This window comes from Schistocerca cancellata, unplaced genomic scaffold (genome assembly GCF_023864275.1).
Source record: "Schistocerca cancellata isolate TAMUIC-IGC-003103 unplaced genomic scaffold, iqSchCanc2.1 HiC_scaffold_780, whole genome shotgun sequence".
Taxonomy (NCBI): Eukaryota; Metazoa; Arthropoda; class Insecta; order Orthoptera; family Acrididae; genus Schistocerca; species Schistocerca cancellata.
In genome coordinates, this window is record NW_026046791.1 from 5,519,213 (window position 1) to 5,540,000 (window position 20,788).

General features: G+C 40.6%; 1 protein-coding gene across 1 annotated transcript; it reads left to right on the forward strand.

Annotated features, from left to right (window-relative positions):
* The first annotated feature begins 18,830 nt into the window (after window positions 1-18,830).
* LOC126143115 (piggyBac transposable element-derived protein 2-like) lies at window positions 18,831-20,547 on the forward strand. Its single transcript, XM_049915299.1, has 2 exons — window positions 18,831-19,997; window positions 20,515-20,547. The coding sequence occupies exons 1-2, from the start codon at window positions 18,831-18,833 to the stop codon at window positions 20,545-20,547; spliced, it is 1,200 nt and encodes a 399-aa protein (XP_049771256.1).
* Window positions 20,548-20,788: the final 241 nt, after the last annotated feature.

Below are 20,788 nucleotides of genomic sequence, written 5' to 3' on the forward strand. Positions count from 1 at the left end.
AATACTATAGGTTCTGTGCCTTCTCTTTCTAAATCGAGGGACGTTTCTATCTCAACGACAGGATCTTCTATTGGGAGGCGAGTATCTATTTTCGGATGTACTATTTCTTCTTTATTGCATCCGACGTTCCCTCACAATGACGAATTAACACACAAATTGCGTCGTTATGGAATACTATAGGTTCTATGCCTTCTCTTCCTAAATCGAGGAACGTTTCCATGGCAACGACCGGATCTTATATTGGGAGGCAAGTCTCTCTTTTCGGATGCACTACTCCTTCTTTATTGCTTCTGTCGATCCCTCACAATGACGAATTAAAACAGAAATTGCGTCGCTATGAAATACTATAGGTTCTATGCCTCCTCTTTCTAAATCGAGGAACGCTTCTATGGCAACGAGAGGATCTTCCATTGGGAGGCGAGTATCTATTTTCGGATGCACTATTCCTTCTTTATTGCATCCGTCGATCCCTCACAATGAAGAATTAACACATAAATTGCGCCGCCATGAAATACTATAGGTTCTAAGCCATCTCTTTCTAAATCGAGGAACGTTTCTATGGCAACGACAGGATCTTATATATGGGGAGGCGAGTATCTCTTTTAGGATGCCATATTCCTTCTTTATTGCATCCGTCGATCCCTCACAATGACGAATTAATACAGAAATTGCGTCGCTATGAAATATTATAGTTTCTATGCCTTCCTCTTTCTAGCCCGCATCTCGTGGTCGTGCGGTAGCGTTCTCGCTTCTCACGCCCGGGTTCCTTGTTTCGATTCCCGGTAGGGTCAGGGATTTTCTCTGCCTCGTGATGGCTTGGTGTTGTGTGCTGTCCTTAGGTTAGTCAGGTGTAAGTAGTTCTAAGTTCTAGGGGACTTATGACCACAGTAGGTGAGTCCCATAGTGCTCAGAACCATTTGAACCATTTTTCTCTTTCTAAATCGAGGAACGTTTCTATGGCAACGGTAGGATATTCTATTGGGAGGCGAGTATCTCTTTTCGGATGTTCTATTCCTTCTTTATTGCATCCGACGATCCCTCACAATGACGAATTAACACACAAATTGCGTCGCTATGGAATACTATAGGTTCTATGCCATCTCTTTCTAAATCGTGGAACGTTTCTATGGCAACGACAGGATCTTATATTGGGAGGCGAGTATCTCTTATCGGATGCAGTATTCCTTCTTTATTGCATTCGTCAATTCCTCACAATATCGAATTAACAAACAAATTGCGTCGGAAATACTATAGTTTGTATGTCTTCTCTTTCTAAGTCGAGGAACGTTTCTATGGCAACGACAGGATCTTATATTGGGTGGCGAGTATCTCTTTTCGGATGCACTATTCCTTTTTTATTGCATCTGTCGATCCCTCATAATGAAGAATTAACACAGAAATTGCGTCGCTATGAAATACAATAGGTTCTATGCCTTCTCTTTCTAAATCGTGGAACGTTTCTATGGCAAGGACAGGATCTTCTATTGGGAGGCAAGTATCTATTTTCGGATGCACTATTCCTTCCTTATTGCATCTGTCGATACCTCACAATGACAAATTAACACAGAAATTGCGTCGCTATGAAATACTATAGGTTCCATGCCTTCTCTTCCTAAATCGAGGAACGTTTCTATGGCAAGGACAGGATCTTCTATTGGGAGGCAAGTATCTATTTTCGGATGCACTATTCCTTCTTTATTGCATCTGTCGATACCTCACAATGGCGAATTAACACAGAAATTGCGTCGCTGTGAAATACTATAGGTTCTATGCCTTCTCTTTCTAAATCGAGGAACGTTTCTATGGCAACGACGGGATCCTCTATTGGGAGGCGAGTATCTCTTTTCGGGTGCACTATTCCTTCTTTATTGCATTGCATCCGTCGATCCCTCACAATGACGAAATAACACAGAAATTGCGTCGCTATGAAATACCATAGCGTCTATGCATTCTCTTTCTAAAACGAGAAACGTTTATATGGCAACGACAAGATCTTCTATTGGGAGGCGAGAATCTCTTTTCGGGTGCACTATTCCTTCTATATTGCATCCGTCGATTCCTCACAATGACGAATTAACACATAAATTGCGTCGCTGTGAAAAACTATACGTTTTATGCCTTGTCTTTCTACATCGAGGAACGTTTCTATGGCAACGACAGGATCTTCTATTGGGAGGCGAGTATCTCTTTTCGGAAGCACTATTCGTTCCTTATTGCATCCGTCCATCCCGCACAATGCGAATTAACACTGAAATTGCGTCGCAATGAAATACTATAGGTTCTATGCCTTCTCTTTCTAAATCGAGGAACGTTTCTATGGCAACGACAGGAGCTTCAATTGGGAGGCGAGTATCTCTTTTCGGATGCACTATTCCTTCTTTATTGCATCCGTTGATCCCTCACAATGACGAATCAACACAGAAATTGCGTCGCTGTAAAATACTATAGGTTCTATGGCTTCTCTTTCTAAATCGAGGAACGTTTCTATGGCAACGACACGATCTTCCTTAGGGAGGCGAGTATCTCTTTTCGGGTGCACCATTCCGTCTTTATGGCATCCGTCGATCCCACACAATGACGAATTAACACAGAAATTGCGTTGCTATGAAATACTATATTTTCTTTGCCTTCTCTTTCTAAATCGAGGATCGTTTCTATGGCAACGACAGAATCTTATAGTGGGAGGCGAGTATCTCTTTTCGAATGCACTATTCCGTCTTTATTGCATGCATCGATACCTCACAATGACGAATTAACACAAAAATTGCGTCGGTATGAAACACTATAGGGTCTATGTCTTCTCTTTCTAAAACGAAATACGTTCCTATGGCAACAACAGGATCTTCTATTGGGAGGCGAGTATCTCTTTTCGGATGCACTATTCCTTCTTTATTGCATCTGTCGATACACCACAATTTAGAATTAACGCAGAAATTGCGTCGCTATGAAATACTATAGGTTCTATACCTTCTCTTACTAAATCGAGTAACGTTTCTATGGCAACGACAGGATCTTCTGTTGGGAGGGGAGTATCTCTATTCGAGTGCGCTATTCCTTCTTTATTGCATCCGTCGATCCCTCACAATGACGAATTAACACAGAAATTGCGTCGCAATGAAATATTTTAGTGTCTATGCCTTCTCTTTGTAAATCTAAGAACGTTTCTATGGCAACGGGGGTATCTTCTATTGGGAGGCGAGTATCTCTTTTCGGATGCACTATTCCTTCTTTATTGCATCCGTCGATCACTCACAATGACGAATTGACACAGAAATTGCGTCGCTGTGAAATACTATAGGTTCTATGACTTCCCTTTCTAAATCGAGGAACGTTCATATGCCAACGACAGGATCTTCTATTGGGAAGCGAGTATCTCTTTTCGGGTGCACTATTCCTTCTTTATTGCATCCGTCAAACCCTCACAATGACGAATTAGTACAGAATTAGAGTCGCTATGAAATACTATAGGTTCTATGCCTTCTCTTTCAAAATTGAGGAACATTTCTATGACAACGACAGGATGATATATTGGGAGCCGAGTATCTCTTTTCGGATGCACTATTCCTTCTTTATTGCATCCGTCGATCCCTCACAATGACGAATTAACACAGAAATGGCGTCGCTATGAAATACTATAGGGTCTAGGCCTTCTCTTTCTAAAACGAGAAACGTTTCTATGGCAATAACAGGATCTTCTATTGGGAGGCGGGTGTCCCTTTTCGGATGCACTTTCCTTATTTATTGCATCCGTCGATCCACCACAATTTCGAATTAACACAGAAATTTCGTCGCTATGAAATACTATAGAGTCTATGCCTTCTCTTTCTAAATCGAGGAACGTTTCAATGGCAACGACAGGATCTTATACTGGGAAGCGAGTATCTCTTTTTGGATGCAGTATTCCGACTTTATAGCATCCGTCGATCCCTCACAATGACGAATTAACACAGAAATTGCGTCGCTATGAAATACTATATGTTCCATGCCTTCTCGTCCTAAATCGAGGACCGTTTATATAGTAACGACAGGATCTTCTATTAGGAGGCGAGTATCTCTCTTCGGATGCACCATTTTATCTTTATTGCATCCGTTGATACCTCACAATGACGAGATAACACAGAAATTGCGTCGCTATGAAATACTATAGGTTCTATGCCTTCTCTTTCTAAATCGAGGAACGTTTCTATGGCAACGACGGGATCCTCTATTGGGAGGCGAGTATCTCTTTTCGGGTGCACTATTCCTTCTTTATTGCATACGTCGCTCCCTCACAATGACGAATTTACACAGAAATTGCGTCGCTATGAAATACTATACCGTCTATGCATTCTCTTTCTAAAACGAGAAACGTTTATATGGCAACGACAAGATCTTCTATTGGGAGGCGAGAATCTCTTTTCGGGTGCACTATTCCTTCTTTATTGCATCCGTCGATTCCTCACAATGACGAATTAACACATAAATTGCGTCGCTATGAAAAACTATACGTTTTATTCCTTGTCTTTCTACATCGAGGAACGTTTCTATGGCAACGACAGGATCTTCTATTGGGAGGCGAGTATCTCTTTTCGGAAGCACTATTCGTTCCTTATTGCATCCGTCCATCCCGCACAATGCGAATTAACACTGAAATTGCGTCGCTATGAAATACTATAGGTTCTATGCCTTCCCTTTCTAAATCGGGGAACGTTTCTATGGCAACGACAGGATATTACATTGGGAGGCGAGTAGCTCTTTTCGGACGCACTATTATTCCTTTACTGCATCCGTCGAACACTCACAATGACGAATTAACTCAGAAATTGCGTCGCTATGAAATACTATAGCGTCTATGCATTCTCTTCCTAAAACGAGGAACGTTTCTATGGCAAGGACAGGATCTTCTATTGGGAGGCAAGTATCTATTTTCGGATGCACTATTCCTTCTTTATTGCATCTGTCGATACCTCACAATGACAAATTAACACAGAAATTGCGTCGCTATGAAATACTATAGGTTCCATGCCTTCTCTTCCTAAATCGAGGAACGTTTCTATGGCAAGGACAGGATCTTCTATTGGGAGGCAAGTATCTATTTTCGGATGCACTATTCCTTCTTTATTGCATCTGTCGATACCTCACAATGACGAATTAACACAGAAATTGCGTCGCTGTGAAATAGTATAGGTTCTACGCCTTCTCTTTCTAAATCGAGGAACGTGTCTATGGCAACGACGGGATCCTCTATTGGGAGGCGAGTATCTCTTTTCGGGTGCACTATTCCTTCTTTATTGCATTGCATCCGTCGATCCCTCACAATGACGAAATAACACAGAAATTGCGTCGCTATGAAATACTATAGCGTCTATGCATTCTCTTTCTAAAACGAGAAACGTTTATATGGCAACGACAAGATCTTCTATTGGGAGGCGAGAATCTCTTTTCGGGTGCACTATTCCTTCTTTATTGCATCCGTCGATTCCTCACAATGACGAATTAACACATAAATTGCGTCGCTATGAAAAACTATACGTTTTATGCCTTGTCTTTCTACATCGAGGAACGTTTCTATGGCAACGACAGGATCTTCTATTGGGAGGCGAGTAACTCTTTTCGGAAGCACTATTCATTCCTTATTGCATCCGTCCATCCCGCACAATGCGAATTAACACTGAAATTGCGTCGCAATGAAATACTATAGGTTCTATGCCTTCTCTTTCTAAATCGAGGAACGTTTCTATGGCAACGACAGGAGCTTCAATTGGGAGGCGAGTATCTCTTTTCGGATGCACTATTCCTGCTTTATTGCATCCGTTGATCCCTCACAATGACGAATTAACACAGAAATTGCGTCGCTGTAAAATACTATAGGTTCTATGGCTTCTCTTTCTAAATCGAGGAACGTTTCTATGGCAACGACACGATCTTCCTTTGGGAGGCGAGTATCTCTTTTCGGGTGCACCATTCCGTCTTTATGGCATCCGTCGATCCCACACAATGCGAATTAACACTGAAATTGCGTCGCAATGAAATACTATAGGTTCTATGACTTCCCTTTCTAAATCGAGGAACGTTCATATGCCTACGACAGGATCTTCTATTGGGAAGCGAGTATCTCTTTTCGGGTGCACTATTCCTTCTTTAATGCATCCGTCAAACCCTCACAATGACGAATTAGTACAGAATTAGAGTCGCTATGAAATACTATAGGGTCTATGCCTTCTCTTTCTAAAACGAGAAACGTTTCTATGGCAATAACAGGATCTTCTATTGGGAGGCGGGTGTCCCTTTTCGGATGCACTTTCCTTATTTATTGCATCCGTCGATCCACCACAATTTCGAATTAACACAGAAATTGCGTCGCTATGAAATACTATAGAGTCTATGCCTTCTCCTTCTAAATCGAGGAACGTTTCAATGGCAACGACAGGATCTTATACTGGGAGGCGAGTATCTCTTTTTGGATGCAGTATTCCTACTTTATAGCATCCGTCGATCCCTCACAATGACGAATTAACACAGAAATTGCGTCGCTATGAAATACTATATGTTCCATGCCTTCTCGTCCTAAATCGAGGACCGTTTATATAGTAACGACAGGATCTTCTATTGGGAGGCGAGTATCTCTCTTCGGATGCACCATTCCATGTTTATTGCATCCGTTGATACCTCACAATGACGAGATAACACAGAAATTGCGTCGCTATGAAATACTATAGGTTCTATGCCTTCTCTTCCTAAATCGAGGAACGTTTCTATGCCAACGTCAGGATCTTCTATTGGGAGTGGAGTATGTCTTTTCGGATGCACTATTCCTCCGTTACTGCATCCGTCGATCCCTCACAATGACTAATTAGCGCAGAAATTGCGTTCCTATGAAATACTATAGGTTCTGTGCCTTCTTTTTCTAAATCGAGGAACGTTTCTTTGGCAACGACAGAATATTCTATTGGGAGGCGAGTATCTCTTCTCGGGTGCACTATTCCTTCTTTATTGCATCCGTCGATCCCTCACAATGACGAATTAACACAGAGATTGTGTCGCTATGAAGTACTATAGGTTCTATGCCTTCTCTTTCTAAATCGAGGAAGTTTCTAAGGCAACGACAGGATCTTCTATTGGGAGGCGAGTATCTCTTTTCGGTTGCACTATTCCTCCGTTATTGCATCCGTCGATCCCTCACAATGACGAATTAACGCAGAAATTGTGTCGCTATGAGATACTATACGTTCTATGCCTTCTCTTTCTAATTCGAGTAACGTTTCTATGGCAACGACAGGATCTTCTATAGGGGGACGAGTATCTCTGTTCGGATGCACTATTCCTTCTTTATTGCATCCGTCGATCCCTCACAATGACGAATTAACACAGAAATTGCATCGCTATGAAATACTATAGGTTCTATGACTTCTCACTCTAAATCGAGGAACGTTTCTATGCAACGACATTATCTTCTAATGGAGGGCGAGTATCTTTCTTCGGATGCACTATTCCTTCTTCATTGCATTCGTCGATCCCTCACAATGACGAATTAACGCAGAAATTGCATCGCTATGAAATACTATAGGTTCTATGCCTTCTCTTTCTAAATCGAAGAACGTTTCTATGCAACGACAGGATCTTCTATTGGGAGGTAAGTATCTCTTTTCGGATGCACTATTCCTTCTTTATTGCATTCGTCGATCCCTCACAATGACGAATTAACACAGAAATTGCGTCGCAATGATATACTATAGGTTCTATGCCTTCTCTTTCTAAATCGAGGGACGTTTCTATGGCAACGACAGGATCTTCTATTGGGAGGCGAGTATCTCTTTTGGGATGCACTATTCCTTCTTTAGTGCATCCGTCGATCCCTCACAATGATGAATTAACAAAGAAATTGCGTCGCTATGATATACGATGAGTTCTATGCCTTCTTTTTCTAAATCGAATAACGTTTATATGGCAACGAAAGGATCATCTATTGGGAGGCGAGTATCTCTTTTCGGATGCACTATTCCTTCTTATTTGCATCCGTCGATCCCGCACAATGACAAATTAACAAACAAATTGCGTCGCTATGAAATACTATAGGTTCTATGCTTTCTCTTTCTAAATCGAGGAATATTTCTATGGCAACGACAGGATCTTCTATTGGGAGGCGAGTATTTCTTTTCGGGTGCACTATTCCTGCTTTATTGCATCCGTTGATCCCTCATGATGACGAATTAACACAGAAATTGCGTCGCTATGAAATACTATAGGTTCTATGCCTTCTCTTTCTAAATCGAGGAACGTTTCTATGGCAACGACTGGATCTTCTATTGGAAGGTGAGTATCTCCTTTCGGAGGCACTATTCCTTCTTTATTGCATCCGTCGATCCCTCACAATGACGAAATAACTCAGAAATTGCGTCGCTATAAGATCCTATGAGTTCTATGCCTCCTCTTTCTCAATCGGGGAACGTTTTTATGGCAACAACAGGATCTCCTATTGGGAGGCGAGTATCTCTTTCCGAATTCACTATTCCTTCTTTATTGCATCCGTCGATCCCTCACAATCACGAATTAACACAGAAATTGCGTCGCTATGAAATACTATAGGGTCTATGCCTTCTCTATCTAAATCGAGGAACGTTTCTATTTCAACGACAGGATCTTCTATTGGCAGGCGAGTATCTCTTTTCGGATGCACTATTCCCTCTTTATTGCATTCGTCGATCCCTCACAATGACGAATTAACACAGAAATTGCGTCGCTATGAAATACTATGGGTTCTCTGCCTTCTCTTTCCAAATCGAGGAACGTTTCTTTGGCAACGACAGGATCTTCTATTGGGAGGCGAGTATCTCTTTTCGGATGCACTATTCCTTCTTTATTGCATTCGTCGATCCCTCACAATGACGAATTAACACAGAAATTGCGTCGCTATGAAATACTATAGGTTCTATGCCTTCTCTTCCTAAATCGAGGAACGTTTCTATGGCAACGACAGGATCTTATATTGGAGGACGAGTATATCTTTTCGGCTGCACTATTCCTTCTTTATTGCATCCGTCGATCCCTCACAATGATGAATTAACACAGAAATTGCGTCGCAATGAAATACTATGGGTTCTATGCCTTCTCTTTCTAAAACTAAGTACGTTTCTAGGGCAACGACAGTATCTTCTATTGGGAAGCGAGTATCTCTTTTCGGATGCTCTATTCCTTCTTTATTGCATCCGTCGATCCCTCGCAATGACGAATTAACACAGAAATTGCGTCGCTATGAAATACCATAGGTTCTATGCCTTCTCTATCTAAATCGAAAAACTTTTTAATGGCAACGACAGGATCTTGTATTGGGAGGCGAGTAACTCATTTCAGATGCACTATTCCTTCTTTATTGCATCATCGATCCCTCACTATGATGAATTAACAAAGAAATTTCGTCGCTATGAAATACAATAGGTTCTATGCCTTCTCTTTCTAAATCGAGGAACGTTACTATGGCAACGACAGGATCTTCTATTGCTAGGCAAGTATCTCTTTTCGGATGCACTATTCCTTCTTTATTGCATCCGTCGATCCCTCAGAATGACAAATTAACACATAAATTGCGTGGCTATGAAATATTATGGGTTCAATGCCTTGTCTTTCTACATCGAGGAACGTTTCTATTGCAACGAACGGATCCTATATTGGGAGGCGAGTATCTCTTTTCGGATGCACTATTCTTCCTTTATTGCATCCGTCGGTCCCTCACAATGACGAATTAACACACAAATTGCGTCGCTATGAAATACTATAGGTTCTATGCTTTCTCTTTCTAAATCGAGGAACGTTTCTATGGCAACGACAGGATCTCCTATTAGGAGGTAAGTATCTCTTTTCGGATGCACTATTCCTTCTTTATTGCATCCGTCGATCCCTCACAATGTCGAATTAACACAGAAATTGCGTCGCTATGAAATTCTACGGGTTCTATGCCTTCTCTTTTTAAATCGAGGAACGTTTTTATTTCAACGACAGGATCTAGTATTGGGAGGCGAGTATCTCTTTTCGGGTGCACTATTCCTTCTTTATTGCATCCGTCGATCCCTCACAATGACGAATTAACACAGAAATTGCGTCGCTATGAAATACTACGGGTTCTATGCCTTCTCTTTCTAATTCGAGGAACGTTTCTATGGCAACGACAGGATCTTGTATTGGGAGGGGAGTAACTCCTTACAGATGCACTATTCCTTCTTTATTGCATCCTCGATTCCTCACAATGACGAATTAAAACAGAAATTGCGTCGCTATGAAATACTATAGGTTCGATGCCTTCTCTTTCTGAATCGAGGAACGTTTCTATGGCAACGACAGGATCTTCTATTGGGAGGCAAGTATCTCTTTTCGGATGCACTATTCCTTCTTTATTGCATCCGTCGATCCCTCACAATGACAAATTAAGATATAAATGGCGTCGCTATGAAATATTACAGGTTCTATGCCTTGTCTTTCTAAATTGAGGACTGTTTCTATTGCAACAAACAGATCTTATATTGGGAGGCGAGTATCTTTTTTCGGATGCACTATTCCTTCTTTATTGCATCCGTCGATCCCTCACAATGACGAATTAACACAGAAATTGCGCCGCTATGAAATACTATAGGTTCTATGCATTCTCTTCCTAAATCCAGGAACGTTTCTATGGCAACGACAGGATCTTATATTGGAGGGCGAGTATCTCTTTTCGGATGCACTATTCCTTCTTTATTGCATCCGTCGATCCCTCACAATGATGAATTAACACAGAAATTGCGTCGCTATGAAATACTATAGGTTCTATGCCTTCTCTTTCTAAAACGAGGTACGTTTCTATGGCAACGACAGTATCTTCTACTGGGAAGCTAGTATCTCTTTTCGGGTGAACTATTCCTTCTTTATTGCATCCGTCGATCCCTCACAATGACGAATTAACACTGAAATTGCGTCGCTATGAAATACTATGGGTTTTCTGCCTTCTCTTTCTAAATCGAGGAACGTTTCTATGGCAACGACAGGATCTTCTATTGGGAGGCGAGAATCTCTTTTCGCATGCACTATTCCTTCTTTATTGCATCCGTCGATCCCTCACAATCACGAATTAACACAGAAATTGCGTCGCTATGAAATACTATAGGGTCTATGCTTTCTCTCTCTAAATCGAGGAACGTTTCTATTTCAACGACAGGATCTTCTATTGGCAGGCGAGTATCTTTTTTCGGATGCACTATTCCCTCTTTATTGCATTCGTCGATCCCTCACAATGACGAATTAACACAGAAATTGCGTCGCTATGAAATACTATGGGTTCTCTGCCTTCTCTTTCCAAATCGAGGAACGTTTCTTTGGCAACGACAGGATCTTCTATTGGGAGGCGAGTATCTCTTTTCGGATGCACTATTCCTTCTTTATTGCATTCGTCGATCCCTCACAATGACGAATTAACACAGAAATTGCGTCGCTATGAAATACTATAGGTTCTATGCCTTCTCTTCCTAAATCGAGGAACGTTTCTATGGCAACGACAGGATCTTATATTGGAGGACGAGTATATATTTTCGGCTGCACTATTCCTTCTTTATTGCATCCGTCGATCCCTCACAATGATGAATTAACACAGAAATTGCGTCGCAATGAAATACTATAGGTTCTATGCCTTCTCTTTCTAAAACTAAGTACGTTTCTATGGCAACGACAGTATTTTCTATTGGGAAGCGAGTATCTCTTTTCGGATGCTCTATTCCTTCTTTATTGCATCCGTCGATCCCTCGCAATGACGAATTAACACAGAAATTGCGTCGCTATGAAATACCATAGGTTCTATGCCTTCTCTATCTAAATCGAAAGACTTTTTAATGGCAACGACAGGATCTTGTATTGGGAGGCGAGTAACTCATTTCAGATGCACTATTCCTTCTTTATTGCATCATCGATCCCTCACTATGATGAATTAACAAAGAAATTGCGTCGCTATGAAATACAATAGGTTCTATGCCTTCTCTTTCTAAATCGAGGAACGTTACTATGCCAACGACAGGATCTTCTATTGCTAGGCAAGTATCTCTTTTCGGATGCACTATTCCTTCTTTATTGCATCCGTCGATCCCTCAGAATGACAAATTAACACATAAATTGCGTGGCTATCAAATATTATGGGTTCTATGCCTTGTCTTTCTACATCGAGGAACGTTTCTATTGCAACGAACGGATCCTATATTGGGAGGCGAGTATCTCTTTTCGGATGCACTATTCTTCCTTTATTGCATCCGTCGGTCCCTCACAATGGCGAATTAACACACAAATTGCGTCGCTATGAAATACTATAGGTTCTATGCTTTCTCTTTCTAAATCGAGGAACGTTTCTATGGCAACGACAGGATCTTCTATTAGGAGGTAAGTATCTCTTTTCGGATGCACTATTCCTTCTTTATTACATCCGTCGATCCCTCACAATGTCGAATTAACACAGAAATTGCGTCGCTATGAAATTCTACGGGTTCTATGCCTTCTCTTTCTAAATCGAGGAACGTTTTTATTTCAACGACAGGATCTTCTATTGGGAGGCGAGTATCTCTTTTCGGGTGCACTATTCCTTCTTTATTGCATCCGTCGATCCCTCACAATGACGAATTAACACAGAAATTGCATCGCTATGAAATACTACGGGTTCTATGCCTTCTCTTTCTAATTCGAGGAACGTTTCTATGCCAACGACAGGATCTTGTATTGGGAGGCGAGTAACTCCTTTCAGATGCACTATTCCTTCTTTATTGCATCCTCGATTCCTCACAATGACGAATTAAAACAGAAATTGCGTCGCTATGAAATACTATAGGTTCTATGCTTTCTCTTTCTGAATCGAGGAACGTTTCTATGACAACGACAGGATCTTCTATTGGGAGGCAAGTATCTCTTTTCGGATGCACTATTCCTTCTTTATTGCATCCGTCGATCCCTCACAATGACAAATTAAGACATAAATGGCGTCGCTATGAAATATTATAGGTTCTATGCCTTGTCTTTCTAAATTGAGGACTGTTTCTATTGCAACGAACAGATCTTATATTGGGAGGCGAGTATCTTTTTTCGGATGCACTATTCCTTCTTTATTGCATCCGTCGATCCCTCACAATGACGAATTAACACAGAAATTGCGTCGCTATGAAATACTATGGGTTCTCTGCCTTCTCTTTCTAAATCGAGGAACGTTTCTATGGCAACGACAGGATCTTCTATTGGGAGGCGAGTATCTCTTTTCGGATTCACTAGTCCTTCTTTATTGCATTCGTCGATCCCTCACAATGACGAATTAACACAGAAATTGCGTCGCTATGAAATACTATAGGTTCTATGCCTTCTCTTCCTAATTCGAGGAACGTTTCTATGGCAACGACAGGATCTTATATTGGAGGACGAGTATCTCTTTTCGGATGCACTATTCCTTCTTTATTGCATCCGTCGATCCCTCACAATGATGAATTAACACAGAAATTGCGTCGCTATGAAATACTATAGGTTCTATGCCTTCTCTTTTTAAAACGAGGTACGTTTCTACGGCAACGACAGTATCTTCTATTGGGAAGCGAGTATTTCTTTTCATATGCTCTATTCCTTCTTTATTGCATCCGTCGATCCCTCGCAATGACGAATTAACACAGAAATTGCGTCGCTATGAAATACCATAGGTTCTATGCCTTCTCTATCTAAATCGAGGAACTTTTTAATGGCAACGACAGGGTCTTGTATTGGGAGGCGAGTAACTCATTTCAGATGCACTATTCCTTCTTTATTGCATCATAGATCCCTCACTATGATGAATTAACAAAGAAATTCCGTCGCTATGAAATACAATAGGTTCTATGCCTTCTCTTTCTAAATCGAGGAACGTTACTATGGCAACGACAGGATCTTCTATAGGTAGGCAAGTATCTCTTTTCAAATGCACTATTCCTTCTTTAATGCATCCGTCGATCCCTCACAATGACGAATTAACACAGAAATTACGCCGCTATGAAATACTTTGGGTTCTATGCCTTCTCTTCCTAAATCCAGGAACGTTTCTATGGCAACGACAGGATCTTATATTGGAGGGCGAGTATCTCTTTTCGGATGCACTATTCCTTCTTTATTGCATCCGTCGATCCCTCACAATGATGAATTAACACAGAAATTGCGTCGCTATGAAATACTATAGGTTCTATGCCTTCTCTTTCTAAAACGAGGTACGTTTCTATGGCAACGACAGTATCTTCTATTGGGAAGCGAGTATCTCTTTTCGGATGCACTATTCCTTCTTTATTGTATCCGTCGATCCCTCGCAATGACGAATTAACACAGAAATTGCGTCGCTATGAAATACTATAGATTCTATGCCATCTCTTTCTAAATCGAGGAACGGTTCTATGGCAACGAGAGGATCTTATATTGGGAGGCAAGTATGTCTTTTGGGATGCAGTATTCCTTCTTTATTGCATCCTTCGATCCCTCAGAATGACAAATTAACACAGAAATTGCGTCGCTATGAAATACTATAGTTTCTAGTCATTCTCTTTCTAAATCGAGGAACGTTTCCATGGCAACGACAGGATCTTCTATTGGGAGGTGAGTATCTCGTTTCGGAGGCACTATTCCTTCTTTATTGCATCAGTCGATCCCTCACAATGACGAATTAACACAGAAATTGCGACGCTATGAAATACCATAGGGTCTATGCCTTCTCTTTCTAAATCGAGGAACGTTTCTATTTCAACGACAGGATCTTCTATTGGCAGGCGAGTATCTCTTTTCGGATGCAATATTCATTCTTTATTGCATCCGTCGATCCCTCACAATGACGAATCAACACAGAAATTGCGTCGCTATGAAATACTATGGGTTCTCTGCCTTCTCTTTCTAAATCGAGGAACGTTTCTATGGCAATGACAGGATCTTCTATTGGAGGGCGAGTATCTAATTTTGGATGCACTATTCCTTCTTTATTGCATCCGTCGATACCTCACAATGATGAATTAACACAGAAATTGCGTCGCTATGAAATACTATTGGTTCTATGCTTTCTCTTTCTAAAACGAGGTACGTTTCTATGGCAACGACTGTATCTTCTATTGGGAAGCGAGTATCTCTTTTCGGATGCACTATTCCTTCTGAATTGCATCCGTCGATCCCTCGCAATGACGTATTAACACAGAAATTGCGTCGCTATGAAATACTATAGGCTCTATGCTTTCTCTTTCTAATTCGAGGAACGTTTCTATGGCAACGACAGGATCTTGTATTGGGAGGCGAGTAACTCCTTTCAGATGCACTATTCCTTCTTTATTGCATCCTCGATCCCTCACAATGACGAATTAAAACAGAAATTGCGTCGCTATGAAATACTATTGGTTCGATGCCTTCTCTTTCTGAATCGAGGAACGTTTCTATGGCAAGGACAGGATCTTCTATTGGGAGGCAAGTATCTCTTTTCGGATGCACTATTCCTTCTTTATTGCATCCGTCGATCCCTCACAATGACAAATTAAGACATAAATGGCGTCGCTATGAAATATTATAGGTTCTATGCCTTGGCTTTCTTCATCGAGGAACGTTTCTATTGCAACGAACAGATCTTATATTGGGAGGCGAGTATCTTTTTTCGGATGCACTATTCCTACTTTATTGCATCCGTCGATCCCTCACAATGATGAATTACCACAGAAATTGCGTCGCTATGAAATACTATAGGTTCTATGACTTCTCTTTCTAAGTCGAAGAAAGTTTGTATGGCAACGACGGGATCTTATATTGGGAGGCGAGTATCTCTTTTCGGATGCACTATTCCTTCTATATTGCGTCCTTTGGTCCTCACAATGACGAATTAACACAGAAATTGCGTCGCAATGAAATACAATAGGTTCTATGCCTTCTCTTTCTAAATCGAGGAACGTTTCTATGGCAACGATAGGATCTTCTTTTGGGAGGCGAGTATCTCTTTTCGGATGCACTATACCTTCTTTATTGCATCCGGCGATCCCTCGCAATGATGAATTAACACAGAAATTGCGTCGCTGTGAAATACTATAGGTACCATGCCTTCACTTCCTAAATCGAGGAACGTTTATATGGTAACGACAGGTTCTTCTATTGGGAGTAGAGTATCTCTTCTCGGATCCACCATTCCTTCTTTATTGCAGCCGTCGATCCCTCACAATGACGAATTAACACAGAAATTGCGTCGCTATGAAATACTATAGGTTCTATGCCTTCTCTTTCTAAATCGAGGATCGTTTCTATGGCAACGACAGGATCTTCTATTGGGAGGCGAGTATCTCTTTTCGGATGCATATCCCTTCTTTATAGCATCCGTCGATCCCTCACAATGACGAATTAACACAGAAATTGCGTCGCTATGAAATACTATAGGTTCCAAATCTTCTCTTCCCTAATCGAGCAACGTTTCTATGGCAACGACAGGATCTTTTATTGGGAGGCGAGTATCTCTTTTCGGATGCACTATTCATTCTTTATTACATCCATCGATCCGTCACAATGACGAATTAACATAGAAATTGCGTCGCTATGAAATACTGTAGATTCTATGCCTTCTCTTTCTACATCGAGGAACGTTTCTATGGCAACGACAGGATCTTATATTGGGAGGCGAGTATCTCTTTTAGGATGCACTATTCCTTCCTTATAGCATCCGTCGATCCCTCACAATGACGAATTAACACAGAAATAGCGTCGCTATGAAATACTATAGGTACCATGCCTTCACTTTCTAAATCGAGGAACGTTTCTATGGTAACGACAGGTTCTTCTATTGGGAGTCGGGTATCTCTTCTCGGATGCACCATTCCTTCTTTATTGCAGCCGTCGATCCCTCACAATGACGAATTAACACAGAAACTGCGTCGCTATGAAATACTATAGGTTCTATGCCTTCTCTTACTTAATCGAGGAACGCTTCTATGGCAACGACAGGATCTTATATTGGGAGGCAAGTATCTCTTTTCGGATGCCCCATTCCTTCTTTATTGCATCCATCGATCCCTCACAATGACGAATTAACACAGAAATTGCGTCGCTATGAAATACTATAGGTTCTATGCCTTCTCTTTCTAAATCGAGGAAAGTTTCTATGGCAACGACAGGATCTTATATTAGGAGGCGAGTATATCTTTTCGGACTCACTATTCCTTCTTCATTGCATCCGTTGATCCTACTCAATGACGAATTAACACAGAAATTGCGTCGCTGTGAAATACTATAGGTTCTATACCTTCTCTTTCTAAATCGAGGAACGTTTCTATGGCAACGACAGGATCTTCCATTGGGAGGCGACTATCTCATTTCGGATGCACTATTCCTTCTTTATTGCATCCGTCGATCCCTCACAATGACGAATTAACACAGAAATGGCGTTGCTATGAAATACTATATTTTCTATGCTATTTCTTTCTAAATCGAGGAACGTTTCTATGGCAACGACAGAATCTTCAATTGGGAAGCGAGTATCTCTTTTCGGATGCATTATTCATTCTTTATTGCATCCATCGATCCCTCACAATGACGAATTAACACTGAAATTGCGTCGCTGTGATATACTATAGGTTCTATGGCTTCTCTTTCTAAATCGAGGAACGTTTCTATGGCAACGACAGGATCTTCTATTGGGAGGCAAGTATCTCTTTTCGGGTGCACTATTCCTTCTTTATTGCATCCGTCGATCCCTCACAATTACGAATTAACACAGAAATTGCGACGCTATGAAACACTATAGGTTCCATGCCTTCACTTCCTAAATCAAGGAACGTTTATATGGTAACGACAGGATCTTCTATTGGGAGTCGAGTATCTCTTTTCGGATGCTCCATTCCTTCTTTATTGCATCCGTCGATCCGTCACAATGACGAATTAACCCTTTAATGCATACTGTAGCTGATAAGCTACAGACCTCATTTCTTCGATTTATTCCATATGGAGAAACATTTTCGATCAAATTCGTTATGTAGCTAAGTGTATACACTCCGCTGCAGTTTCTAGTAGTTCTGCATAGCGATCATAGATGGCAGGTCGAGCTGAAGCAGTTCGACAGTGAGCTGTGTGGACATACTGCCAAGTGTGTGTTTTGGCGGAAAGTTGAGGTGTGTTTTTGGTGTTTGTGCACTGATTTCTGGGTTTGAAAATTACTTTTTCATTTTGAAAACGTAAGTAGATATGGTGTAAACAGTTAATTCGAGTGTCTTTGCGATAGATTTGAAATGAGGCCTGTTTTTGTGTATGTAGCTTATTAGCTACATTTTTCATTTTCTGCATTTCAGGCGCTGTCTCGAAAGAGTCAAGAAGAAATGCTTATGGAATGGTTAGAGATTCCACTAAGCAGTGATGACGATCTTGAGTGTTTCTCTGACGATTCCATTCAAGATGAGACATATGTTGCTCCAGAATCTGTTGATTGTGATAGTGACAGTAGTGACGAAGATAGTCAAGTACCAGTAATTAGGACTGAAGATGTTTCTGGAACAAGACAATCTGATGTTATAATGAAGGAATCGACGTCACAGTTGTCTGATAATGCTCTGAAACTGCCATGCAGCAGCAAAAATGTTACCAAAAACAGCAGGAGTGTGGTTTGGAAAGATAAACAGTTGATTATTCCCGAACTGCAGTCAAAATTGCATGGCAATACTTCGTTACCAGAAGAAGTAATAAACTTAAATACTCCATACCAATTCTTCAAACATATATTTCCATCTAAATTGTTTGATCTAATTGTCGAAGAGTCTCATAGATAGAGTGTGCAGTGTAATCCTGATAGACCAATAGATTTATCCTGTGATGACATAAAAAAATTTATAGGCATCTGTCTCGTAATGTCAATAGTTCATGTACCTAATACGAGGGATTACTGGGGAGAAGTTACTGGTACTCATCTGATCAAGACAACAATGACAGTGAATCAGTATGAGCAAATACGTAAGTTTCTTCACTTCAATGACAACAGTGCAATGATACCCAGGGGTGAAAAAGGTCATGATAGACTCTTCAAGATAAGACCCATAATAGAATTGATGAGATCTCGGTTTCAAACAATACCTGTTGAGGAGTGTGTTTCTGTTGATGAACAGATATGTTCAACAAAGGCTAGAAGTTATTTGAAACAATACACGCCAAACAAGCCTCATAAATATGGATACAAATTATTTGTTATTAGTGGCATATCTGGTTATGCCTACGATTTTGAGATTTTCACTGGAGATGAAAATGAACCAGAAAAAAGAGTGACTGAGGAGGAAGACTTGGTAGCAAGTGCAAATGTTGTAGTTCGACTCAGTAGGATACTACCAAGAAATATGAACCACAAACTGTACTGTGACAATTATTACACAAGTCTGCCACTGCTTGTATGGTTACATAAACAAGGAATTTACTCACTTGGGACAGTCAGAAGAAACAGAGTGCCAGACTGCAAGCTCCCTTCAGAAGCTGAGCTGAAGAAAATGGCACGAGGTGCATCAGTAGAGCGCGTCGCAACAGTGGATGGTGTCGACATATCAAATGTAGTGTGGAAAGATAACAAGAGTGTGATGTTGCTTTCTACACTTGCTGGACAGCAGCCTATTCATGAAGCAGGGAGGTATGACAAAAAAACAAAGTCAAGAATAACAATACCTGGTCCACAAATAATTAAGCTCTACAATAAACATATGGGAGGTGTTGACCTTCTTGACAGCATAATGGGTCGACATAAAATTCTTGTGAAAAGTCGAAAATGGTATATAAGATTTTTTTACCATCTCCTGGACATGGGAGTAGTCAATTCCTGGCTGTTGTATAGGAGAGTAGCAGAAACCAAAGGGATTAGGAGAACTATGAAACTCTCCGAATTTCGAATGGAAATTGCTCACTGTTTGTGTCGCTCAGGTCAAACTTCAGCAAAACGTGGAAGGCCAAGTAATGAACTCGAAAACCAAATACAAGCTAAGAAGACAAAGGGGCCCACAGCACATGTACCTCCACAAGATGTAAGGCTGGATCAAGTAGGTCACCTGCCTTCGTACTTGCAAGTGAGACAGAGGTGCAAAATGCCAGGATGCAAGGGATTTTCCTGGGTTCAGTGTAATAAATGTGCAGTTGCATTGTGTTTGCACAAACAAAAGAATTGTTTTCAAACTTTTCATGTAAAGTGATTATCACATGCTTGGGTACAAACCTGTTGGAACTAGATACCTTATTGTTCATATATAAAAGTGTATAAAATATACAATAAATGCTCAATATTTACAACATTAATGTCCTATTTATTATTTTAGGATTTTTCCCTTCCTATACAAAGTATTTAATCATAATCAACAATTAAATTACGAGAGATTTGGTCAAAATTGAGGGAGCAAAATTAGCACATTTATTGTGGCTCGTAAGGTGTTAACTCAAAATGTAGCTGATCAGCTACAAAGCGACTTTCAACAATAGTGCATTGTTAATTTAATTTAAAAAATTTTTCAATATTTTTTTCGAAATGTAGGCACTATAAACTAAACATGGTAATTTTTACAGCTTGAAATAAAAAATCATGCATTTAAGGGTTAACACAGAAATGGCGTTGCTATGAAATACTATATTTTCTATGCCTTCTCTTTCTAAATCGAGGAACGCTTCTATGGCAACGACAGAATCTTATAGTGGGAGGCGCGTATCTCTTTTCGGATGCGCGATTCCTTCTTTATTGCATCCGTCGATCCACCACAATTACGAATTAACACAGAAATTGCGTCGCTATGAAATACTATCGGTTGTTTGTCTTCTCTTTCTAAATCGAGGAACGTTTCTA